The sequence below is a fragment of the Rhagoletis pomonella genome, unplaced genomic scaffold, assembly GCF_013731165.1.
Source record: "Rhagoletis pomonella isolate Grant_MI unplaced genomic scaffold, Rhpom_1.0 Rhpom_scaffold_00005, whole genome shotgun sequence".
Taxonomy (NCBI): Eukaryota; Metazoa; Arthropoda; class Insecta; order Diptera; family Tephritidae; genus Rhagoletis; species Rhagoletis pomonella.
Genome location: NW_023458559.1, coordinates 35,362,810 through 35,390,779, shown reverse-complemented (window position 1 = coordinate 35,390,779; position 27,970 = coordinate 35,362,810). Strand labels below are relative to the sequence as shown.

At 39.4% G+C, this 27,970-nt stretch overlaps 2 protein-coding genes and 1 pseudogene across 2 annotated transcripts; 1 reads left to right on the top strand and 2 right to left on the bottom strand.

Annotated features, from left to right (window-relative positions):
• Positions 1 to 518: 518 nt before the first annotated feature.
• LOC118740080 lies at positions 519 to 27,769 on the top strand. The gene is made up of 12 exons (XM_036471574.1): positions 519 to 545; positions 624 to 783; positions 839 to 1,206; positions 1,282 to 1,367; positions 7,776 to 10,056; positions 12,512 to 12,698; positions 12,762 to 12,832; positions 12,891 to 13,525; positions 16,893 to 17,047; positions 17,110 to 17,326; positions 27,103 to 27,210; positions 27,292 to 27,769. Exons 1-12 carry the CDS (start codon positions 519 to 521, stop codon positions 27,767 to 27,769), a joined length of 4,773 nt encoding a protein of 1,590 aa, XP_036327467.1.
• On the bottom strand, positions 19,007 to 20,455 carry LOC118738858 (annotated as a pseudogene).
• LOC118738857 lies at positions 22,413 to 24,163 on the bottom strand. The gene is made up of 4 exons (XM_036469868.1): positions 23,749 to 24,163; positions 23,440 to 23,608; positions 23,062 to 23,370; positions 22,413 to 22,990 (listed from the first exon to the last, which is right to left on the bottom strand). The coding sequence occupies exons 1-4, from the start codon at positions 24,135 to 24,137 to the stop codon at positions 22,577 to 22,579; spliced, it is 1,281 nt and encodes a 426-aa protein (XP_036325761.1). The 5' UTR covers positions 24,138 to 24,163; the 3' UTR covers positions 22,413 to 22,576.
• Positions 27,770 to 27,970: the final 201 nt, after the last annotated feature.

Here is a 27,970-nt window from a genome sequence, read left to right as displayed (position 1 = left end):
GATATGATATCCCAATTTTATGTCTACATCTTCACTGACAGCCAAGCGGCGAACCAATCCCTTACGAAACATTTCTGCCAAAGGTGATATTGGTTCCCGGACACTGCCACATTGGGGAGAACTGTAAGGCCGTTGAACTGGCGCGACTTGGCTACAGAAATATCCTTACCAACTTGCAAGCTACTTATTTCCGAGAGGCTTACTAAAGTAGCGAACGACAGATGACATGACGAAATCACCTGAATTATTGCGCCATGGGTTTTCGGAAAGAAGCCAAAAGAAGAAGAAGCAAGACATTTTCTAATACTTTTTACAACACTGTTCCGTTTGAAATTTTATTTTTAATGTGCCTTGTTTTGAATTATTCAATCACCCTTTGTTAAATACATTTTCGAATTATACTTTTTATATTTTGTATACAAACTTAGGAAATAATAAGAACATAAGAGAAAGTCTTGAAAAATATAAAATATATTTTTAAACAAACAAAGGCTATAAACCAAAAATATCCTTAACAAATGACCACCAATGCTCTGCACATGCCAGTGAGTTGCTATACAAATTAGATTTTCTTCTTCAATATTCTTGTGGAAACGCCATTCGTTTTTGTTAAATCATTTTAGGCGGTTAGCAATCGCGATTACAAGCTCTATGCCATCAATTTTCATACGAATTCACTATATTCGATACGCGATGAGTTCACGAAACGCGTGCAATCGGGTATGCGAAGACGTGTTATGATAATCGATTTGGAGGAGGAGGCGAAAATGCTAGCTTTGAAAGGTGAGCCTGATTAATTCTAAATTTTACGAAGAAATCTTTTGTCATTTCCACACAGTTCGCAATACCAAACGCTTTGACGACTTCGCTGTTGCCACGGAGGCTATCGAACGCTGCCGTCGCGAATATATGCAGGCCTCCAAAAAAATTGCTGATGAGCAGAAATTTAGTTTAATCAATTTCTGGATGGAAAATCTCAATGTGCCCACTGGTGCCAGATTATCAAAAAATGGAAGCGCCGCAAGCAAAAAAGGGCAGGCGAAGTCGCCGAATGTGCCCGAAAAGTCCAACAGACCTCAAAATAGAGCAAAAGGTTCGAATACGGCGCTTGAAAACAAGTCTGTCATTAGCCTTCCTGTGTGTCCACAATTAGCGCCAAAGCAGCACAATACTATCGGGCGTCCACCGCTGCTTTCAAAGAAGCTTGTAAGTGTAGTGTGTGTGTGATAGGAGAAGTTCAGTTTAGGATTTGTTGAATTTCATAAATTTCTTATATTGCAGTACATACAAGACGAACCGGAAAATTCAAAGCTCTACATAGTACTCGTTGGCGATATGGACAATGACTTTTATGTAAAACTGTTAAGGTATGTGAATCTCAAGTGGCGTAAGTGTCTAACATTTTATTTATACTATGCGTTGCATACAAATATCGAAGAAAATTAGAGTAATCTTTACAACAATATTTTGCATTGAAAGCTTCGACGTCAAGACTTGAACTTCTTTTAATAGCTTTTAAAATAAAACTATACTCAAATGTCAGCTGCGAGGTATTGCGAATCCTACTTTCGTGAAATTTGACTAACAATAAATTGCACTTTAACTGCCATCAATAGGTAAAGTCCTTACACACGCACGCATACACACTCCCCATCTCCATTTTGGTCTCTGCTACAACAATCGATGCCTACTTAGGAAACTTCAGAGTTTCTAGTTGTTAGCTTCTTAAATGTAATTTAATTCATTGCTGAGCTCAAGCAAGCAGTGGTGCCATCGAGGAGGAGCTGGCAGCTTTTGGGAGAGCACAATAGACCCAATTCAATAATTATGCATTTGCGAAATTTATTTTGCAGGCGATGATTTTGTAAGGAAGGCGTTTAAGGTCACTTTGGCTCTTCGGATTAGCTTTACTATAAATAGCGCCACAGGATTCTCATTCAACTTGATATATATATCGATATTCGATTTTTGAGAAATTCAAATAATTGACTCCGAGCTCCAACTCCAAGATACTAGTCAGGAAGGATGGGTCGACGTTTTAACTGAGTACATCCTAGTGTGACATTGTTATGGGAGATCAATATTTATTGCAAACCAAAGTCAGAGCCCTAAGGGTCGATCGGAATTGGTATTTTAAATACTTCTCGCCCACAAATTCAAAGATACTAGCTGAATCCAGTTCAGCCAAACATTCGAAAGGATAGTGAAGGCAGGTAGACAAGCCCACGCGAATGAAGGGCAGTGACATAGGAAATGCTCTACTCTTTAAATTTCCTCCTCATCATAGCAGCTATGGCAATCTTATGGCGTGGATTCCCATCAGACAGTGACCGGGTAGAACTCCAATTACATATCGGAGCAGTGAACGCGCCAGGCGGAGGAGAGAGTTAGAACTGCTTTTATCTAACTCAGGCATATTCCCGTTCGATAATTTTTTCTTTGGTCGGAGTTTGCAGGTTGATAGCGGAATCCCCGCATTTCGAACGGTACTGACTGCAGACAATAAGGTTCCTATCCTTGCTGGTTCGCGGGCAGCACAGTTTCCCCGTATGCCTCTTTGGCCTGACACCCTTACAATATGAGTGTCACATGTCATTGCCCGTTCATTTAGGGTGTGTCTACATTAAATGACGATATTCGATGTGGATTTGTCAAAATTAAGTGGTTTTATAGCCGCCTGACTGTGAGAAAAGATAGCCACTGCATACAAATTAATAGACGAATCTATCAGCCATCTTGTAGCTTCATTTATTGCTGAATGTTCAGCTTTAAAAACGTTGCAGAGGTCTGACAGACGAAAACTGAGGCTAAGAGAGAGCTCTTGCGAGTAAACCACGCTCCCTACCTTCAGATTCTCCTCCCTTTCACCTTTTGAGGGGATCCTTGTTTGGAAATTATTCCTCAGTCCAGTGGGCACGACTTTGCAGTCCGGTCACCTGAAGTCTGCTGGAGGATCTTCCAGAATGTCCGAACCTCGTAACACCCTAGTTGATCAACGCCATTAGTCTGTTACCATTACCACTTGCCTGTAGTTTACATATAGGTCAACAGGTAGAAAATGAAGCAAAGTGGCTAGGATCTAGTCGGCGTTGAGGGTAACGCGCCCGAGATTATCATGATCGCCACCCTTTGAACCTTTGTTAGTTTTTTTTATGTCAAAATGACCCATAATGGAAGGGGTTAAAGGGTTAAAAATTATTACACAATAAATAATTACCTGTTAATTTCTAATATATGTAGATCTCTGAATACAAGTAATAGATTTATGCGCTATTTCTGAATTTGAGTCCACATACATTTATAATGGTATTGTACGATTTTGCTATCGATTATTTATCGATTTTGTTATCGATTATTTATCGAGTTTGTAATCGATTTTTTATCGATCATTTAGCGATTTTCTATCGATTATTTATCGACTTTAATATAGATTATAATCTATTATAATTATAACAATTATTTATCGATTCTGTTATCGATTACCTTTCGGTTTTGTTATCAATTTTGTTATCGATATTTTTAATCGATTTTGTTATCGATTGATTATCTATTTTGTTAACGATATTTTTTATCGATTTTGTATCGATATCTTTATCGATTTGTTTTCGATTTTTTTTTCGATTTTGCTATCGAAATTTTTATCGAATTTGTTATAGATGTATTTATCGATATTTATATCGATATTTTGTTGGATGCTACTATCGATTTTGTTATCGATAGAGTATAAATAATAAAAATGATGATAAAGGAAAACCGAATAAAATAAATGTAATTAGAACACCAGGAGTATAGGTAGGGATCTACATAGATAGAAAAAAGACAAAAAATATAACCTTGAGCAGAGGCAAGTGTATGTATGTATGTACATACATATGTATATATATTGGTTATGAGACGAAGTAGATATGTGACGTAAGTTTCACTTCTCCAGTGTGGGCGCCTGGGCCCTTTTCATTCTATTGGCCTTATTCCTTTAACAAATCGCAGAAGAAGAAAAATTTGTTTGATACCCAATGACGGAAGTTCGTTCCAAAATATGGACATCATCCTGTCACGCTGTTGAAAGGATTAACCAACACCAAGCAAAATCTTTCCCGTGGCAGCATAACAATTTGTTTGAAGTATAGGTTAATAATATGTATCAAGATTTTCTATAAAATAATTATAGTTGCAAAGGAAATTTTTTTAACGCCGCCTCTGTTCGTTAACTCATGCAAATATCCTTTACATATAAATTCGCACAATTTCATGCGCACTTTGTAAACTTAGCTCAAACTTGTAAGGAAACTTGAGTGCTACTATTGCATACATACATATATGCATGTAAGTACAAAGGCAAAGAAGACAAGTTGTTGTTACTGTAAGATGTATGTATAGAGTTTATCAAAAAGCTTGCAACACATGCATCATGCTTATGTGCAACATAAAATTGCAATAGAAACACCAGAATTTATGGTATTTGCCACTTACTTACACATACTCACGCATGTGATTATACAAACACACGCGCTCAAAGTTTAGTTTGTGAAATCGGTATCTACGCCGCTATTTACTTGCTAACTTGAACGTGAACTTAAGGCAGCTTAAAACGATTTGCATATCCTGTAAGTGTCGGCATTTTGAGAGCAAACTTCTGAATGTCGCATTTGCATATCTCAGAATTTCTTAACTTACACGCTTATAGTTGGAGTGCGGATTTTACTTCGCATAGTAAATATACATACAGTGGTCGAAAAAATTATAGCCGCACCACATTTTTACAAGTTTTAACATATTATTTTTGCTGTTATTTAATTTTGGTTACTAGTTTATAAAATCAACCGTAATTTTTAGCCATTTGAAATCTAATTTAAAAATCTCGAAATTTCTACGAAATTTGGTTGATTTTTTTTTAATATTCCACAAAGTTTGAAAGTTTGGATTTACGCGGGGTTTGTTAAAGAATGAACTATATCTTTATAAAAAAATAACCAAAATTAAATAACAACAAAAATAATATGTTAAAACTTGTCCAAATATGGTGGGGCTATAATTTTTTTTACCGCTGTATCTAGGTATATTATAATGTATTAACTAGTGGCCCATTGGGAAATTGGTTGTTCTGTGAAAATGCGTGTTTACGATGATCCTTTATTCCTGGTATATAGGCACATATTTAGTAATAAAATTCGTGTTTCAAACGTATTTTATTGAATATCAAAACTAATTTTCGGGAAGCGTTTTAAATAGCATGATAGTTTTCACATCCTTAAAATATAATATCCTTGCATTTGTATGGCATTTTAAGCCTTAAAGTCCATATAACCCATGCAGCTCACATTCAGATGGATCACTCGGATCCGTGCTACTGCGATAAGTCGTAGCAGACAACCGAACGATGTTATATTCTCCTCGCAATGATAAGTATAGGCCCTTTTCAATAAAAAAAACAGATTCGTTAATAAAAAATTTAGCATACAGTTTTCAATTTTAATGAAACCCCTTTAGTACACAATATTAGCATGAAAGGATGACATGGCTTCATGCAGACCTTTTATGATTGTGGGCCAGTTCAGAGTAATGGTGTGCGGATGAGTAAAGTACATTACATCCTGCTTTCACTCTTTTATATCTCTGGGTGGAGCAACATCGGAGCCTAGATTTGTCTTAAGGCATTTTCAGATTAACTAAAATTTCATAAGCCTGCCTAATAGGTCTCGCTGTATCTTAATTAATTCGTCCGTAGGAATAGAGTTCCTGAAAAGTTGTGAAAATACATGTACTTAATCTCCTTTTTTTGACAATTTTCATCAGGACCGTTTGTTAAAGCACTTTAGTACAGGGTGATTCAATGAGACCACAGGTTTTCAAAATTTGGCAAGATGATTTTTTTTCATCATGTTTTATGGCTATGATATTAATGTATGAAAAAGCATATGTATCCGATAAATGCGACTCATCTGGCTCTTGAATCGTTTCGGGCTTATTTGCATAGCCCATTCTTTTCACGTAGCCCCAGAGAAAGAAGTCCAATGGCGTCAAATCGCAAGATCTCGGAGGACATTTGTTTTCCTTGTTTCGTGCGATAATGCGTCGTGGGAACGTCGTTCGCAATAGGGCAATTGCTTCATGCGCCATGTGGCAAGTCGCACCGTCCTATGGAGACCACATACTGTCCAAGTTCATGTCATCTAATTTAGGTCATAAAAAGTTTGTTTTCATGTCACGATAATGTTCGCCGTTCACGGTAACAGCGTAAACGGCATCATTTTCGAAGAAGTACGGTCCGATGACTCCGCCAGCCTAAACCAAACTAAACAATGGCGCGTTGTGGGTGCACAGTTTTTTCTTGAATGAAATGTGAACCTTTAGTACTCAAAATGCTGAGTTTTGGCTTGTTAACGTATCCGTTTAGGGGGGAGGGGGTGAACAGAAACGGCAATAACGCAAAATTTGCTTTATTTCACTTTTAAATGGGAAATAATACCAAAATCTGAGTTTTGTTTTATTTCTAACAAAGGTTGGAAATAAAACAAATTTTTCCTTATTCCATTGCTTATTGTAATAAAAACAGTTTACTGAGAAAGGAAAAAGAACTTTGTTTATTCCAAAAATACAATTGAACAAATATTTTTACTGAAAAGTCTAACAAAATATTAGGAAAGTGTCGTCTTTAATAACTGCTCGGCAAATTGGACATAGCACTGGGTACCAGGTCCCAGTGACATTCTGCGTAGCTGCAGAGTTGGCAATTAAGGGTATCCTTGAAACGATATTACCGGGTAGAATGAGAATGGTACCACCTGTGATTACCACTTGGACTGAAATGTCTCATGTCAGCTCAGCGAACGCTGGAAGAGAACTAATATGTGCGCAATTGGAAGTACCATCTAACCCAGGGTGTATCGGTGGTAGAAGACATGCACAGCTCTTGTGTTAAGTGGGGGTTCTGGCAGCTCACTGACCGATCGTAATTAACGCGGTAAAGCTTAAAATCACATTTGATTCTTACTTCCGCAGTTGTAGGGGGATTGGTGTGTGGGAAGCAGTTGTGCAGATTTGACAAGGTTAAGATTTAAGAGCCTTAAGGCACGAAAATTGATATTCGCCGTCTCGCGGTATATCATCAAGTAAAACTTCTATAATGTCCAAGTGTTTGTAAGGATGTGGACGATCAATTAGCTTAAGGTTATATAATTAGCGGATAGGTCTACCCCTTATCAAAAAAACGAACGCAGTAAAAGACATGTGAAAAAGGCACTTGCATGTGACTTATTAAATCAGGTCCTAAATGAGCTTAGTGATCTCAAGTGATTAGGCATAGCAAGTGGTCGAGAACCGTAAAAATTACCAAGTTCTTTCTAGTAAACCTCCATTGGTTTCACAAAGGACGCGAAACCTAATTGATTGATTCCCTTCAAGTATATGTACATACTTATATAGAGGCACCTCAATACGTTTCTTTCGTATATATTTTTAACAGGACCTTTAATAATGAATTAGTTGAAAACAATGCAATACTTTGTGCTTATCAAATAGTTGTATCTTCTAAGGACGAAGAAGTACCCAAATTATCAATCAAGCTAGGTACATACGTATTTAATTAATGAAATAAACCTTTCAACCGATGTCGGAATCTTGTCTTCCATGTCGAAATGCGCTCTATTTCTGTTGTTGAGCGATTCAGCTCATGTTAAAAGTTTTCATCGCGTAAACGACTCAAATACAATTTCCACCTACCTTTTCTTCCATTTATTGGTTTCACACATTTCATTTATGCTTTCGTACGTCCACAGCAACAACCAACCACTGCAGGCTATCGTGCACTTTCTGCCCGAAGAATGCGGTTATGATATATTACTACCGCATCCGGAAACCAAAGAATTGCTTGCAAAAACCCTCGAAGAAATACAGCTAGACATCTACGAAATGCGCGCATTCGCCATTACAAAGCCCTCTGGTTACATGCAACATTATTTACCCGTAATCTCGCGCTGCCTCGCTGAAAAGTATACACAGCAAATTTACGATCAACTCAGCCACTACTTGTACGACATCGAATTGTTACAGCAACAATACCTTCGCTACTATATCGAGCCCTTCCAACTAACCAATGTCGCAATGCCACAGGACGTGAATGTAGAAGGACTAAAAGAAATCGCCGAGTCGCTGGCCATGCAAGGCACATACTTAACTCGACCATTGCCCGCAGTGGCCAGCGATGGTGCCACGATCACCATCTACTTGGAGGGGCTGCTGAATCAAATAGCGCAACGCGTGCGCAAACTCACGCCCCAACAAGCACAGCTCACTACACTGCCGTATAAAAGTACGAGCCAAATAGATTTAGATGGCGAATTGCGTGATGTCTACAACACAGCTTTCAATAGTATTTTGAAGGTGAAACACTTTGAACGTCTATGCATTGCTGCGAATAACCGATTGTTGCACGAGCTCCTGCTGTATACGAACACCGACTCCTTCGAAACGATACACTACACCAGTTTGGAGTACAATGCAATGCGCACATACATGGATGCCACTTGCAGAAAGAACTTCTGCAAAGTGCAGGCGTTCGATGAACTCGCTGAGCGGGACTCTTATCTGCTGCCATGTTATGGAAAGCTCTACTTCGGCGAAAATGTAGTGAATGATCATTTACTGAATTGGCTATCGGAATATAGCAATTATGTTGTGGATGAAATTATGCCCGGCTGTATGTTGTATCACTTCAAGTGCGCCTACAATGAAGTGAGCGAGGAGCAGCAGGTTGTGCTGTTGCCATCACCATTATGCTTTCGCGATTTCACACTCTTCCAAATGGAAGAGTTTCTTGATGCTTTGGTAACACCGGAAATGATAAATGCACGACACCAAGAAATTTACGCGCCCACGCAAAGTTTCGTGGAACGAAGCAAAGTGGAGAATACTGTTAAGGGATTAAATATGTCAATATTCATACGTCCCACGTCGCTAAAATGGCAAAAAGTCGAAGCTTATATGGGCAAACAAATGGGACAAGCTGCTGGCCCACCACCTATACCTGAACTGAATTCACGTGAAAAGACAACACTGAACGAGTCTGCGAACGAGACAGAAAAGCCCGGATTGCCACTCGACCACCCGCTGTTAAAGGGTTACAACCTTGAAGATATACGTCAAGAGATACAGATAAAGAACTCGAGGTACTACTTTGAGGAAGGCGGCTTGGAATTATACGAGGAGCGTTGGTGTTTCACAGATATGAACAAGAATTTGATTTTCAAAGTTAATGGCAATGTGTTCAACATCTTTCGGCCACGCTTTTGGAACACCTGCATCTCACCTTGCTTACGATTTACCAACAAGAATAACGTTGCTGTACGCGTGCTAAATAAAGAAGCCGAATGTGCAAAAGTTGTCATCAATTATCCCAATGGTTTGGCTATTTATCACAATGAGACTTATGTCGATCAAGAATGGCATACGGAAGAGACGGTCAACAGGGAGAAGCAACGCATGTACGTACCAGAAGGTGCGGTTATTGTCCACTATCAAAGCGAGGATTTAATTATGGTGTTGCGTTATAACGGCGAAGTTTACCGTTTGTACCAATATGAACTTGCCGAAGGCGAGGAAGAAGCCATCGACGAAATGACCGAAGAACCGGATTCTTCAATAAAAATAGAGCCGAGAGATAGCACAGCAAACAAGGAAACGACACAACGAATACAACAGGATAGTAAACAGGAGAAAGAAGCAGGGTATGAAAGAGCCAAAGAAACAGTGCAAGAAACGGATAAAGTTAAAAGCAAAAGTGGAAAAGCCGCTCTCAAAGAATCAGTACGTACGCGCGGCGGCGCAGTGTCAGCGAAGAAGAATAAAACCTCAAAGGTGCCAGAACAGCCATCATCCCATCGCACCGTAGAGTTGGAAGAGCCCGTTAAACGAAAAGCTGCAAAGGAATTGCTTATTGAGTCTATCAACAATGAACTAAGATTTGTCAATGAGTTATCCGATAAATATGACCTGAAGTATTTGCACCTCATTGTGACCACCTCAATGGGATTTATTATTAACCTAACACATCGCGGAAAGGTGAGTAGCTTTGTGATTTATGTGAAAGTTTTTCCGAAAACAAAATTGCTTAAGAAGTAGCTAGCTTTGAATGATACTCCTTCGTCTAGACCTGTTAATTGCAACACTTCCTAGTAGCTGCCTACGACACAATATGTGCGCGTTTAGCGCCATTTGAATGGACTTGTCGTGAAAACTGGGTTTAATTTGTGTATTGCTTGGTCGAACCATCTGGGCATCCCCTGATGAATTTTCCGACTTCGCTTATGATAGCCCCAGATACATTCTCTATTTGCGCTACCATATGCATTTCATACCTAATATTCGCCAGATCGCGATATTCACACCCCAAATCCTGGGCACTTTCTTCATGATTTTCTAGATAACAGCAGCGATATGTTTTATTGCAGCGAGGGTCGGTGTTTCTGAATACTTCTGTCCTTGATCTATTAAGGCAGATACGAGGTATGCGTCATACTGTAGTCGGGCCAGAGTTCCCTGGATATCTTGGGAGTCCGTATATCTGACCATATGTATGTCTAACCACAGTCTAAGGCAATTCAGTTCAATTTGAAAGTGGATTAAACGAAGAAATCATTCAAATGCTACCGGTTCAGGTTCCTACAAACAGGCTCCTGCCTTCGTCATTTCATCAGCTCCCTTTTTGTTGTTGCAACAGCAAACAAATTCCCCAGATTTTTTGGGAAGTGATGCTGGAGTGAACTTCCTTGGCCAGTTATAAATCTGGATCGTTCTGGCTACGGAGACCCGACTGTCGTACTCCCTCTTTGCTTTCGCTGTACCTATTTCCGGAAACCCAGGCCGGCTTGGATTTCTAACCGTAGATTCTTTTGTATTTTTTTGTTTCGACTCTATTACCTGAGATCTTGGAATGTACTATTGGATCAATTTGGAACTAGGTCCAGACCTAACGGAGTTTCGTGGATTGGTTCTGCACACAGATGCCCCCTATATGTACATATATGCTCAAATCTTATTTGCCGCTGGGACTGTGCTATCTCAGAATTCAGTCCGCAAACCTTGTTTTTATCAACACAGGGTCCTTGGTTAAAAATAAGCTCCCCTTTCGCTGAGGTGAACTACCAGAGTTGCAGTGGATGCTTTTGAGTGATGAGATTTTATCTGCAGAACTTGCATTATTTACAGTTTCGGAGAGTCTCCTCCTTACATTTCTGGCGCCGGGGGCGCTTCGAGCGATCCCTTTTCATTCAGCCAAATGAGATTGTTCTCGGATCCGGCTTTTTCCATAGAAATGGTGCCGTTTTTAGGCGGCATATTCTTGGCACCAGGTCTAATCACAGTGCTACCCGGATCAGGCTTTCTATCGTCATTGAGTATAAGCCGTAGCGATTTGAAGAATAAACTCGTTTATCACCTAGGCGACATAACTTTGCTGCTCTATTGCCGTGCTGATCATTACTATTATCGAATCAAAGGTTGATAGTATTACGTTTGACATATATGTAACCGAGTTTCAGCATCTCTTACGGTATTTAAAATTCTTCCGAGACCTAAAGTCTGGCTTGCGATTTGCCAGAGATCTCATTCTTATGCACTGCCTCTATGTCATCCATTTTTCCCAGAGCGAAGATGATTTCCTTGTATAAGCTGGCCTATCTCTCATCGGCACCAGAAGCCAGTTTATGTAATTCGGGCCTGGTATAAGCCAGCGTCGCGTACAACAGAGTCAGGTCTAGAACTTTTCCGAAGACTCTTTGCTTACCCACGGAAGAGACCACTTGGACGAGCCTGCGGTTTCTTTACGGGTGCCCCTGTTCATGGCTGCCAGCACCTAATGCTCTCAGGCAGCATCGCTAAAATCTCTCAGATCCCGTAGAGGGTTAAAAAGTCTAGAAGAATGCAAAGTGTTTGGATTTTAGCTGCACCGTCGGCTTTAAATGCTGATAGCTGATTTGATAAGGCTGTAGGCCTTACAGTCTTAGCTTGGCGTCAGATGGCAAACGTTTTCTGCTTGGGTTTGCTGTTGTTGGCGCAAGGCGACTGGTTTTCTAGTATATATGAGCCGTGCAGTCTCTTTCGGTTCCAATTCAACGGCTAAGAAGTTTTGAATTTATGCTTTCATAAAACTGGGACTTCGCGTTGATCTGGTTCTTTGGTCGCTTTTTCCGAAGTAATCTTTCAGCGACCGAATGAGACAAATTGGGCAAAATAACGGGCGTCCACAGCAGAGCCCTATGCCCTGGTATTCTCGGAGACAGGCAGGTATTCTGGAGATTCCGTTAAAATACAGTCGGATGTTCCTGACTGCAAAATCTAATGCCTGAATTTATATGTGGACTGCTTGCTTTTCTTCACGTATCAGTGTACCCGACTTCGCTTCCATATTTTATTTTTTAACCTTACTCCGAGGTTTCGCTTAAATAAAAAATTGTTTCCTTCTGATTTAAGAACTTTTACAATGTATTACAAAACCATACACATTCTCCAATTTCAGGTCTACAGAGGACACTCCCAGCCTACGCTGGAATGGCATGATTACTTTGCCAACGAGAGCTACGCCCAACGCGCCGATGGTGTCCGCATGATCTGGACAGTAGACTCATTAAAGTGTTACCACGAAGATGGCACACTCCTGATAACAACGCTGGCTGAGAAAATCGAGTTATTCAGCTTTGAAGCAGGTAAGCAAATTAACTTTTCTTCAGCGCCATAAATGGTGGCAATGCTCGTTTTACACCTTTTAGATACCGCACTGACGTTGAGCTCTTCACACTTAGAAGAAGAATATGGTGATGGAGACTTTGATGACTTATTGGTAAATTTTACAATCTAATTGGTTAAGCCTATATTTCTGCATTTACACTCCCGCCTAGACCAGTCACATACTGATCGATGGTCGCCACTCCAAGGGTACCTCATTCACTGGCAAAGCGGATACGAAACCAACCATCGCATCTCCACGTATCTTTCCAACGTTGTCACAATATTTGGTCAATGGTGGTGAAGGCGAAGAAGGGGGCAGAGTTGAAGATCCCTCGTATGTAACATATCGCATGGCCAGCTTTAATATGCTACATAAAAAATATGCTGAAGTAAATTTCGAGCTATATGAAGTGCCAGTAAATGATATTGTCATTAGCATAACAGCCATTGACGGTATACGTGCCTATATATATAAAATCATACCCGTAATCGATGGTCAACATGTGGACGAATACACGGAGATACCAAACTTTACCACCATAATGGGTGACAGTGCCAGTGGCAATACACAGAAGCATCTGCCAGCACACATTTCAACTTTTCGTACCAAAAGTAGTTCATTTCACACGGATGGCATTGAGCTGCACACTTCTGTTGATTTGGATCAGACGATCGAGCAGGAGATTATCGTGCAGACAGTAGTAAAAGTTAATTGTGGTAATGATTTCACTATGTCGACTACCGAAGATGCGTGTGAACTCACAATGGATTTGGAACGTTACGATGCGGCAATGGGCAAAGTGCGGTAAGCTAAAGAAGTAGTCTCCAAATATGTGAACTCGTTGTTTTCTTGGATACAATACCTTGCATTGAATTCTGGAAGTAGAACGCTATAAATTTTATCAATGAAAATTTTAACGAAATACACAAAGCTCCAGTAGAGATCTTTTTTTTTTTTGAATGAATGAATGTCTCGTGTAATTTTACTCGAGCGTTGCGACCAATATCAGTCTGGACTTCAATGGGAGATTGATTACCGAGTTATTAACGAATTTGACAATATTACATCCTGACGTTATATGAAACATTCAGTTTATTTCGTTTTTTTAATTTGGTGAAGCCAGAACAAACCATGTGCTTTGTGAGGCTGCTGCTATTGATTTATTCAGCTCCAATATGATGTTATGCCTAAAGTACTCCTTGCTTAATTGATATAGCACTGGCTTCTAATAAAAAATTTACAGAGTATTTAGTTAGCGCTATTTACCACTCTCCTTGAAACATAGAGTCAGCATTACCCCTTTTTGGCCCACTACCTTCCGATGCTTCTGCTGGAAGAGGAATCATAAGCCCGCTCGGGCGTCTCCTTAGTCTTTCCTTAAAGAGTATTCAACGGTTTCATTGGCGGTGTCTACCGAGCCAATCCCTCCTCATTTTATTTATGGGTCTTAAGGTTGAGAGAATAAAATCCGTAGCTAAGTACTCCGCCACAATCATGTAAATGTGGCAGCGGGTCCTCGTTTATCATGAACGTGACGTACCACGTATGCTCTCTTACTTTTCTCATTATCACCACTCTCCAATTGGAGGGAGGGATCTGCTCTATTCCTGCGGGATCCTGACGTTATCCAAAGGTATACTGGGAATCTCATCCCTCTTTACACCTACAAGCTCAGCACCGGGACGGAGCCCCCAGCTAAGAGATCGCTCCTTGTAGATCATCGCCGATCTTTCGTCGCCACATCACGCAAGTGCTACGCGTCCGGGTCTAGGTCTGCGGGACCAGAATGCAATTAAAGGGTATCATTATATATACATCATCAAGAGACCTGGAGGAATGGACTTCCAGTAGTCCACTGCAAGATTTCTGTCCGGTGCTCCTTATGGTTTTCTGGTACGGTCTATCTTTTGCAGGTGTAGGTTTTGGTCGGGGTTCCTTTCGGTTTCGGTTGACGAACAGGATATCCTAGACCCAGCTCCGTTTTTATCCTAAAACATGAGTTTATTCTCAAATCCCGTAAGCATTCTAGATGCAGAACTACAGTTTCTCTGGGCCATTATAGAAGGAGGGACTTCTTTCCATTAGCGTTCGAGACGCCTGGTCATGCATTTCAATACCTTTGAGGAATCTTCGCTGTTTGGCTACCCAATGAGTGTTTGTCGCCAATAGCGTCAGCGAACCTGAACCTGCTCGCGTAAGGCCTAAAGCCATCTTCCAGTATTGAATGCCGTTTTGGAGCTTTCCTCAAGGAGAACAATCCTGACTGCTCTCGACGTATAGTGTAGGCTGGTAAGGTCTATCGGAAATTCAGGACTTAACTGCCCTCACACACCAGCTGTGCACTTTCACCAGTGAGTTTGTGTTTACCAGCGGTTTACATGGCTGTTAATTTAAAAGGTGTCGGGCAGACTTTCAGACTGGAGTCATGCTGACCCATTTACAGCGGTATCCGAGGAAGAATTCTTGTTTTCGACGTATGTAACAGTCGTTGACATTTCTATCCATGAATCCGAGCGGGATATAAGTTTTGACATGTTGATCTGGTTCATTGAACATGTCCACCTATTGAATGATGCGATTCTTTTTCGCGAACTAGGCCTTGCACCCGGGTATAATAATCTCATGTGTTCTGCTCTACTCGACTCACACATACCTATTCAGGAGGAAAAAAGCTGTATAGGATAATGTCATCACCATCCTTGCCCATGATTATTCTATTGCATTATTTAGCTGTCATTCACCTGCAACAGAGCAAACGCGTCATCGATTTTTTCCACCACAAAATTGCGTGCAAATGAGTAGATAACTGGCAACAAAGCCACTAATGCAAATACTTGAGCGCTAAATGCCTTAAAGATTTTTCCACACGAAGCGCTCAACTGATTCGGCGGCGATCCATAGCTCAACACAGACTACAAACTTCAGTACCACTTGAAAACTTCATTCAGCAAACTGCACGCACTAGATGCTGCAACTCTTTCGCTTGCTAAGCAGCGTACCAATACACTGACAATATACTGATATGCCATAGCTCCTTCTTCACTTAACTGCTTCTATACATAACTCCGTCTTACATCCTTCTAACTGTGACAGTTGAGGAACGAAATGTGAACGCTTCACTCAAATGTGATAGACAGCCAAGTACAGTTAAGAGGATATGCAGTATCGTCGATAATACATACTAGTGATATGTACTTTGCATTTATGATTAGTGCTGTCATGGGTGTGCAAACACATACATACATAGATACATAGATCCATGTGCACAACGGACACATTCATATTTATATGGTCACATGCGAGAGTGCATAGCATGGCTCGCGCATCGTTAGGCATGCTTACGACTCCCTTTCACTGCATCATTGCCTTCATTGCATTATTGTCATTATATATTATTGTATGAGTAGTATGTGTACGTTTATTATTATTACTATTATGCAAATGAAAATGTTTTATCAACTGGAAAATTGCAGCTATGCAAAAGGCGTATGGGTGTAGGTACGTGTGTGCACTCTCAAGCTATAAAAAATATAAAAAATGTATGCATAAAAACTGCTTGATTTTAATTATGACAAGCAACTTGAAACTTAACGTCAAGGTGAGCCAAATGCAGACCTCTTTTAAACTATGAGATGTTTTGAAAGGAAAACTTTCCTTCTTATGAATAAAAAGCTTTAAAAACTCTTGAAACGGAAAGTCCTCCAGAGAGTCACAAAACTGGTTTTGCTGCCGGGAAATCGGTATTTGCATACCCTTAGCACTACTATCGCCAGTACCATTATCATAACTATTACCATTGCTACTATAATTTTAATTACCGTAACCATAACCATAAGCATAACCATAACAGGAACCGTAACCATAACACGAACCTTAACCATAACCGTACCCATAACCATAATTATAATTATAACCTTAACTATAACCATAACCATAAAAATAAATTTAACCATAACCATATCCATAACTACAACCATATCCATAACCATAAAATTAACCATAAACATAAACATAAACATAACCATCACCACAGCCGCAACCATTACCACTATCATTCCCCTTACCATTACTATAACCTTCACCATTACCAATACCAATACCATTATCACTATCATTACCATTATCGCTTCCAATGGTAAAACCATTATTTATTTTACTTTCTTTCTTCCAGCGATACTCTCGAAATACATTTCGATTACATGAAAAATATTACCGATCTCTTTCAATACATCGTCGATCAGATATCGCAATTTAAGAATTATCAAAGACCCAAATCGAGAGAGTTTTACTTTTTGGAGCATCAGAATGCGGATTGTCATGTAACAGGTTAGTGATCTTAAAAAAAATCTATTCGTTGGTTATTATTAAATTTTCTACTATACATTTAGGCCTCCGCTTTGTTTTTGATCTACCAAAACCAACTGAATATAGCTTTTCAGCTAGCAATACATTGACGGAACTCAAAAAACTCAAGAACATTAATGAACTAATGACAAACGATTATCCTTGGTTCGTTAATGATATGAAGAAATTTCCACGATTTACTTTTAAGAGAGAACGTGTACCACCGATAAGTGAAACGTTTCCGCTCGTTCTGACGGCAAAGTAAGTAGAAAATTATGTTTTCAATTTACAAAATTTTTTGCTCATTTTAAAACTGGACGTAAATGTGACTTACGGAGGAAATCCGGCAAAACCATTGAAAGCTGCCATGAATATTCGTGATTCATGCGCTGGAGTTGTCATAGACAGTCAATAATACAGTTAAAACCTAAATAACTGTGAGGGCAACGTCTACTTCCAAGACGAGAAAGAAGCTCCCACGTGTCGCCGAAGGAGTTCAAACGAATAAGTCTCTCTCTTCCTTCGTTTAAAGGACCCTCTAGAAACTGATGGACTTGTATATAAGAAATAGGATTTCTCTGGAACTATTGAGTCTTTCTTAACCTGAGGCAGTAGAATTTACTTGCATACAATCGCTAAAGCTTAGAGGAGTATTTTGGAAATGGAAACTACATTGTTGGTACTCATTAATCTCAACTTTAGGCTCCCGGATTTCTGCAGAATATTTCAGACAAAGGTGACTGCTTTGAATGAGGCAGTCGATAGCTAAGCGACAGTGAGTCATGGTTCGATCGAAATCGAGTGTCATTGTAGAAAACTGCAGGCTGATGAATTGGCTATGCGGAATACCCTTGAAGTACTGTTGACTGCACCTGAGCAGATGGGCTTATAGCGAGCGCTGGGCATGAACTCCGACATGCAAAGTGTTTCTGGCTCTGGGGCGGACAAAGGAGATTCCTCTGCAGGCGGGGTGCCAACTCTTTGTTCTGTCTGGAGTCCTGATAAAATACTGTTCATAAGGAACCCACTCGGTACGACTTACCATTGTTCTGGACCATTGCTGTTTGGAGAATGGCTTAGTGGAATCATTTCAGTATTTCCTTCACAGTGGTTTTTTCTTTTGCGAGCCTAAGTTTAAAATATCAAGGTTGTTGCGTACTACAGCGATCTGGAAGCCTAAATTGTAGTTTGATGGAGAGTGCCCTCCACAAACCACTCCCTCAAGCGTCCACAAATTCGTGCTTAAGTTAACCAATCACTGCCCTGCGTACACTCATCCCTAATGGGATGCGCGTGGAAAATTAGCTAATAAGTTACTAGAGAAGTCACGCAGTGGTCCTTGTTATCAGTATATAAGTTGAAGCTTTTAAGAATATTAGAGTGTACGGTTTCCGATTCAGTTAGGTAACGGGTAGACCTTTCCATAACCACCTTCCTTGCGATATCGATAGTTGCCAGCACGATGTTCAGAGTTAGTGTGGGAATGTTTCAATGTGCCTCACTGATTTGCATTACACCAGACAAACTGTTGCTTTATAGTGCTAGGAAATAACCTTGGGTGAGAGGGCTCATATTTTACCTATTTCACCCCCGCCTCTCGCCACCCCCCTCCCGACTCCAAACGCCATTACAGAGTCTCTTCTTCACTTCGATATTATTCTTCCGACAGCTTTCCATCTAGATTCAATCCCAAGTATTTAACTCTATCAGAAAGCGCTGGGCCAATACCTCCTGGTGCATAACTCATTTAATGAATAGCTTCATTGGACAGGTCGATTAAAATTTAATAGCCTCATGGGAAAAAAACAAAGACAGCAGTTTCTAACAAGATTTGATCCATAGCACGAGAATCTAAACTTCAAAATACTTGATGGCTTAAGTTCTACAACGATTTTAAATTTGAAAAGTTAAAGCATTTGCCGAATTCGCATAAAAATAGCATTACAAATCCAATACACCCAATTCATTAAGACGATCTACTCCATAACGCAACATCTCTAAAAAGCGCTTGCTTTCATATATCTTTGGTGAATCTGGTGAAATGCCCCGATTCATGCAGCATGTCGGTAGTTCACAAGTCAAGCCATAGTAACCAACAAATTCAAGATCACGAACCACCATTTGCCAGCTGGGTATGGCAGCAGCTTCGGTATCTAAATGTTTGAGAGTCGCCTTTAGGTGGGTGTAATAAAAGCGTAGCAGTTCAAAGCGGTGTAGCTTCAAAACATTCAATTGTATGCTAGTGTTGAGAAAGAAATTTAGATCATATCCACAGCTGCCAACGAAGCCCACTTGAAAGTCGACCTACATATCAAAAGTAGTATGTATAAGTACATATGTATGTACAAAAAAAACAAGTATTCTACAAAATAACAACAATTCACTTACAAACACCGCATCATGTGGCACCTGCACACCTTCCACTCTCGCGTACTTAATGAGTATATTGTTTGACCATAGATCACCATGTGTAATAACCTTGAAATTACATCGTTTTGGTCGCATTATTCTCTTTGCACATTCATCAAATTTTTTTACAGATATATGCATTTTTGCCGCAATATCTTCGAAGTCTATCCATTCTGTGACAATATTATAAGATGCACGTATGCCATCCAGTCCATCGTTCTCAATGTCCATTTCACTGTCAAAGGTTGATGGTCGGAGTGCAGCTGATTCAGTAGGGAACTATTAATAAGTTGTAAAATTTTAATTTTTTTTTTTTAGTTAATAAGTTAGCTGTGTATGCATTAAATTTACACTCAAATTTTCTATATACTTCATTGAGACAGCATGAAATTGTGCGAGTTTCTTCAATGTAATCTTCGCTTCTTCCAAATCCATGCCAATAAAACGATTTGCGCTCTCCTCATTCCTTCTCATTATGTTCACAAAACAAGCAACTGAAATCCGAATAAAATTTTTCAAATAGTAACTTTTTTTTAGAAACGTAGAATACACCCAATACGTTACTTACTTTGCATAAAGTTTCGGCATTATTGCCGCATCTCCATTTTGATTTTTCTTAGCAGCTTTCTCTAGTATGCTCTGCATTTCCGGCAGTACATGCTCATACATTGCCCACTCATTTGAACCCTCCTCCGCTACATCGCTATTAACGTCCTTCACAATAACCGTTAGTTCGCGTTTTTCATTCGAATTTTGCGCACCTGCGCAGTGCAAGTGGAAATGCACATTTGCTCGATAGATGACACTGCAAAAATTCTCACCATCCTCCGTTGCCCGCTTCCAGTGGCATTCCAGTATTTCTACTTTGCATTTGTTGCTGCTTACTTTGGCGCCATTAAAATGACTTTCCAGCGCACGCTTAATGTAGTCGCCATTGAGGTAGGTTGGCGGAAATGTCGCTTCAGTTTGGTTGGCGGACATTTTATTAATACACTTTGTTTACTCCGATAATAAGACACTCTTCTCTTAATGAAATAATCGCTATTTCTTCGCTGTTAAATTTCGTATAAACGCAAAAAGCGTAATTTTCAATGACTGACGCGTGAAAAAGCGCTAATGCAACTGATTTAAAATATTGCAAGCACTCATTGCAACAAATAGTACTTGCATATGCCGATATGAAGAGAGATGCATAGTAAAGCTTTTATTTGCAGTTTATTTACATGCGATTGTGAAATTGAACTATGAATATACTATCACAACTATTGACTTTTTACTAAATTGATAGTGACTCGTTAAAACCGCCACCAAGATTAAGAGCTGTGGGTTTATAAGTGTGAGGAGTGCCGTCGACCGCCCCTGCCTCCCTTCGGCCAGAAGGACCTTGCAATCGCACATGTCCTGGTTTTCGCCCAACGCTCGCTAAGCTGTCATGCGGCCCAACTGTCCAAGAGCGTACCAAATGTGATCAATCGCACCCCCAACACCTCTATCCGGCGATAACGTTTCAAGAGTAACTTGCCACACAGTTCCCCGCAATGTCGCTGTGAGCCTAGAAGCCCCCTTCGCCTGAAATACACTGCTGAAAAGCTCTCGATAGAAGACCCCTCCACCAACCCCGCCGTCCAGTTTCGATCCATCCGTAAAGAGGTTCACTGCTCCCCCTATCCAGAATTCCGCCCAGCCCAATATTTTCTTGAGGGAAAGTGGGCAGATAAGAAGCTCCTAGGAGTCGTTTCTGTGGCGCAGTAATTCATGCGATCAGAGGGGAAATCGAATCCCCCTAGAACTCAGGAGTGTCCAGTCCCTAAGTCGGTCAACCTGTTGGTTTCCCTGAGCCTAATAGCTCAGTAGTTCGCGCTGCGGCAATTTTGCCTACAATGTCGCCAGGCACTGCATTCAGCATTACGTTAAGTGCAAGTGTGGGATACCAATTAAATCAGTCCGTTGCACGTGCTCCAGCTGATTAGCTAGTGTAGCCTTTTCAAGTGCGTTTCGCCATACTAGGGCGCTATAAAACATAATAGGCTTCGTCTCGTAGAGCCAATAGACAACTTTGGGTGAAATACCTCATCTCTTTGCAATAGCACTCAAGCACTGCGCCATATAACTATCACAGTTGTGTCACGGAGTAAGTTTTTGATAAGCCGAATGAGCCTGATTTCAACCACAATCTTATCCAACGAGGCCATGGTGGTTTCTACTGACTTTCCTTTATGATAATCGTGTTGAGCTCTTGGTAGGCGATCTCGAGGAATTCCGCTCCTTATGTGCAGGTCAACCAGCCAACCTCTCCAACGTTTTCAGTAGAAACGATGAGAGACTGATCGGCCTGAAGTGCTTGGAGTAAACAAGGGAGCTCTACGGTCTGATCTCTCTGGATTGCGATTCCAGTTCCAGGGTAGTTAAATCGGTAAAGTGGGTAATCATTTTCCCTTTTGCCTGGGCCTTTTGAAGCCCTTGGGCTGTAGTATTAAATACATTTTCAGAAATGCAAAACAGTTCTTCACACTTTTTAACTTTTGAAAGTAACAAGACCAACTACCATTGCTTAGTTATGCTCTCTAGGACTGAAGCTCGATGTTAGGTTGGTTTAGGTTAAGCTGATTAGCTACTGCGTGGCTTTGCAGAGACCATTAAGCTCCATAGCGTTATCAGGTAAACCACCACAACTTCAAACGGCTAATCGCTGAGTAGCGGGAGTAACGTTGAAAAACATTGCAGTTATCTTGGCAAACTTTAACACCTTGTGGTACCCTGTTTTGGCGGCGGCTGCCAGATTAGGCAGAAAGACTGTTCCTAGGAGGCCAAACCGCAGTCCACTGAAGGCAGAGCACTCGCAGAGGATATGTGCGACTGGCTCCGCTTTCGTTCCGCAACTCATTCAGATAACTATTATCATTGGTCAGAACTGGCTTAAAGTCCCCTTAGAACACCAAACAAGCTCGTGGAGTCACATCGAAAATTTCAAGTTTATTAGCAAGCTTACAAAAATATTAAAATTATCCAAATTTGTATTAAAAATATAACCACATACTATACTGAATCTAAGGTTTGCAAACTGTACAGCCATAAATTATGCACCAGAAACTCTTCACTGCACTAACCAAGTAAGCCTCTTTCATCGAATGCCTTCAACATATATTTGTACGTCTCCAAAACACGCTCATTGCTGTATATATCCGCGCGATTAAGCGCCACACGCTGCTTATCCTGAAGCTCATTAAAATTCATACCTTTCACCAATTCATCACTAAGCATAGTTTGAGCGAATGGAAAAATAAGTAGATAGTAGTTAAAGTAATCGGTACGATGCAGTTCATCCACAATACACCGCAATGTAGGAATGCGTTCTACCGGATACTTCGCTACCAACAAAGTTGAACGAAAAGCAGCATAATAATGCGCAATAATAGCATCATAGCTATGCGCTAACACAGACAATTGTACGCTTGTCATAAATAGATTGTGGATATCGATGGCAGGACTGCCATAGCAGCTATTCTGGTAGTCCAACTGGAAGTAGTAAGATGAGCAGAGTTGTTCAATTTCGTTCTATTTTAAAATACTCGATTACAGCTACTTACGAATACTGCATCTTCAGCCTTGCCATCATTGTTGTTATACTGCATTAGTAAATTTGCAATCCACATATCGCCATGTAAAACCAAAGCTAACTTAGCTTGTGAGGCATCAAATAACGGCAGGAATTTGCTACGAAATACTTCGCGGGTATGCTTTCGCATTTTCGCAATTATGCTCTCATATCCAGGCCAAGTTTCCATAATCTTAGCGACATGCTCTATATTGTCATACATTTGGTCTTCAATGCCAAGCTCCAGCGCTGGATCACTGACCGCATAGAATTGCCGCATTTTAGCCTGCACGGCTGGATACTAATGATATGTCAATTTTGAGACAGTTTTGCCGAAGGAAATATTTGCGTTTGATAGAAAAATATTTACCGATTCTGTGTAGATAAGCGATGCGGCGTGATATTCTCCCAAACGCTTGAAAAGCAAACGCGTCTCATCTTCATTGTAGCCAATCGTGCGCGGACGTATTACATAGCCGCGTGGCGTCAGATCCTCGAAGAAATGTGTTTCACCTGCAGTCTTTAGTGTATAATATACCCTAAGAGTAAATGTATTTATAGCAAAAATATTACATAAAGAAAATTTTCGAAAATTTCATTTTTTGAACCCCTATAACGCCTCACTGTTCTTACACTCACACACGCAACAAATGAGTTAGATACATACATATGTACTTACATTGGTGAGATCGGTTGTAGACCACAACTTCTTAGCGTTTTATTGATCTCGGGCAATACTTGTGCGTACATGAATTTCTCATTCGAAATTGTGCTGAGATTTTCAAATAAATCTTTAACGAGCACGTGCAATACGCGTTGTTCTCCGTTCGCTGGTGCTCGTTGAGCCACTTCACCTGCCTTATCATTGTCACTTTTATCTACGCTACTATCATTGATGTCGTATTTCAACGTTACACGATAAATATCGCTGCAATAATTGCCAAATGATTTTTGTGGTATCACTTGTAAAGAGCGAATTTGTGCTGGTCGCTCGAATGTTTGCAAAAGTAAGTTATTAAATGTATCTTCGCTTAGATATTCGGGAATAGCTTTATTAGCGTCACTCATAATTTAAACTTAATACTTGTTTTGCTAATTGCTTATTATTTGTTATTGGAGTACTGCAGTTTACTTGTTGATAGCGTTCTAATTGTTGACTGAGAAGCAACTGTAGCTGCCTAGAGCTTTATGTATTCTATTTATTTAATGGTTTTGCTTTCGATGATGAAATTGTGCAGAAGTGGTTCTCTCAAAAGCTTTTAAACTTGTTTGTTGGCGATACGACAGTCTTTCCGCATTGCATTCAGTCGCGTAATTCATGAACGTGAATATGATTTTATGGCAGTAATACGTATCGCCTTGCCCTCGGGTAGAGCTTTCTGTACAATTTCAATTGACGCGGGCAATGTAAAAGCTCCTCGCTCTGCATATGGCTCTTTTACAGGCACTTAAACTTTCCTTAAAAATAAAATAAGTAAATGAACATAAAATAAAAAAGCAAAATACTTAATAACAAAATATCGTAAAATCTTAAAAAATAAAATAAAATCACGGGGTGTGAATAGCTCAGTGGTTAGCGCTTCTGACTTTGCACATCGATGATGCGAGTTCGATCCTTGCTGAAGTCTAGATAAAGAAGTCTGATAAGGAGACATGGCGATCTCCGAAATGGTAGCTGTCTAAGCGGTAGCAGTTGTTGTGTTGCTTTTTCCATTTTTCCTACTAAACATAATCGTGGTACAAAGCTCAATAACAATATTAAAATAAAATTAATTTTAGCAAAATAAAAAAATAGAACCAAAAATGAAAAAATTTAAATAAATAAAGCAAAGGAATTAAAATAAAATAAAGTAAATCAAATAAAACAAAATAAAATAAAAAAATTAAATAACTAAAGCAAAAGTAAGTAAAAATTAAGAATCAAATAATACCAAATGAAATAAGATTTAACTAAACTAAAAACTACAACAAAATTGTATTCATTTAAAATGAAAATAAATAAAATAAAATGAAATCACATCGAATTAAATTAAAGCGAACTTAAATTAATATAAATACTGTGAATGGAAACAAATAAAACTACTACAAAAATTAAAAAATTAATAAAAGTAAATGAATTAATAAAGCAAAAGAAACTAAAAATTTCAAATAGGACAAAAAAATAAAACAAAACAAAATATAATCAGAAATTAAATTAACTAAACAACTTTCGCAAAATAAAATTCAAATTTTAAAAAGGAATAAAATAAAATAAAATACAAATTACAAAATAAAATAAAATCAAATAAAGTTAAACTAAATTAAATACGACAAAATTAAAATAAAATAAAACAAAACTAAATCAAGTAAAATAAAATCATATAAGATTTAAAAAGGAAATGTAAATAAAATATTATAATGAAGCAAAATAAAATAAAACAAATTAGAATAAAATAAAATAAAATAAAATAAAATAAAATAAAATAAAATAAAATAAAATAAAATAAAACAAAAAATAAATAAAATAAAATAAAATAAAATAAAATAAAATAAAATAAAATAAAATAAAATAAAATAAAATAAAATAAAATAAAATAAAAGTTTAAGGTTAACATGGTTGTCTCAGGCAAGACCACACTTGGACCATAAACCTCAGTTCATTGTGTTACCCCAACGAACGAGTAACTACTATGTTATAGCGGCAAATGATTTTTGCCTAGATCAAAATTTCGCAGATGATATATGCTAGCCTCCGAGGATTTCCTCATAGCTGGTTAAAGTATTCAAAGTAAATACCAATCCGTCAGTGAACTGTCAACGCACCCCCAAAATTTAAAGTTACTGCGTTGTAAGGCCAAGAAAATCCTTTGGCTGTCGCCGGTCCTGCTAAGTTTGGTGAGCTGACACGAGCGACCGCCTGCCTTCTTAATGGCAGCTACCTCTGCCTGAAAAACACTACAGTGGTATGGAACCCTAACTTTGGGGTTGATGTAAAGCTTCCTTCAAAAGACCCTTCACTCGCTCTTCCATCAAGCTTCGACCCATTTGTGTTGAAGTTCACCGTTGTCTCCTTCAAACTACTGCCTCGTGTCTATTCAACCCTAGAGGCCATACTAGTGGAGCATAAACTCATTGGTGCCAGTCTAGCCTCACAGTAATCAGTGTTGTCATGGATTAAGTCGAAACCTTCAAGAATACTTCTTATTTGGCACTACAATCGTTCGTCGGATTGGGCCGAGACCTAAACAACTTCGCCAATTTCCTCTCTTATTGGCGGATTTGCGCCAGTTGCCTCGTCTTCCATGCGTACAACATGTCCAAGCCGGCGCATTGACTGTATCCAAGAATACTAGAGTGTCCAAAACCTGCGAAAGCTAAGCGCCCAGTAACCTTAAGTCAGACGCATGGCGTTAAATCTCAGAATATTCTGGTTAGGGCTGTGCATTTACCCGTTTCAACTTTCTAACTCTTCTCGTGGTTTCTTGAAGCTAGGAAAATCCCTTCGGAGATATTGTTGGAACTCATCCTTCAAGAATGCGTTGTAGAGGGCTTTAGGACTACAATCTTTAATATTTTTGCAGTTATCCAGTTTATCACAGCAACTGATACATATTTATTTTCTGCAATATAGTAAATCTTAGACAGTTCTTGATTCCATGCGTCTACGATTACTCGCATTGGCTGTTGGAGGATATTTGGAAATATGTATCTTTAAATTTTGTCTGGTTGAGAAAAATACTCAAATGACCTTATCGTATGAAATATGATTTCGAATCTAAGATTGTTTAGTCAGCGAACCAATGATTTGCTGCCCTTTATTTCTCATCACGTCAGGACCAATAGCCGAAATGGTCCCACTAAAATGTGCATATAATGTTATATATTTGATTGGATCGAGTGTTTGCTAAATGTGAGATCGCTGAGCACACGTGCAGTGACGGCGATTGATCGCCATGAATGCAATTTACAAACATCTCATATCCAAGGCTCTAGTTTTTAAGCCTATTTGACATCTTCACTTACCATTCTAATTCCGCATTTCTTCCGTTTTCAGGACGTTTGTGAAGATTCCGCCACAGCTCTGCAATACGGCTGAGATACACAAATTTGTGGAGCCCATTGAAGACTTCACCTTCAAACAAACGCAACGATACTTGAAGGAGTAAGTTAAAAAAAAAAAGAAATATAACTAAAATGGAAACTGTTTAAACAATTTATAACATTGCATACACCTCATCCACAGTGCTATCGAGTACTATTTACGACCGCGTATTCGCACTGCGTTGGCGAAACTCTGGAGTACCAATAACTGGAAATTAAAGCTTGAAGGTCATAAACGGCGGCTCTTCCGCGAACAACAACGCACTATGCTATATAAAGCGATGCTACAGCATCGCGTTTTTCCCAAATACAATCAATTCCGTCAAGACTTCTACGGCCACGTCAAGAATATTGACTTTTTTCAATTTGTTATACAACGTTGTTATAAGCCGGAAGAACAAATAGAAGAGGAACGATTAGTAGATCAGAAACAGTCACCTAAAGATAAACGCTCGAAAGGAGATACAAATAGGGAGAAATCTCCAGTGGACACAATTGAGCCACAAAACTCTACAACGGATGGATTACAATTGAGATATTCCAGGGGAAAATATCATGTTCGAGCCACACCGAAATGTATAACCACCGTAACACATACTACAGCAAATCTTGATATTTGAAAATGTACATTTCATATGTGTCTATTTTCTATCATTGAAATAAAATTAACCTACATATGTAAGTGGGGCCATGATATGATATCATGAGTAGGGCTATTTTTGTTGTTTTCATCATCTGCATTCCGATGGCTGAGTAGAAGATCTAGGCCTATCTAGGCTGCCAGTTCAAAAATATGGCGAACTTTCACTCAGCGGCTGTAT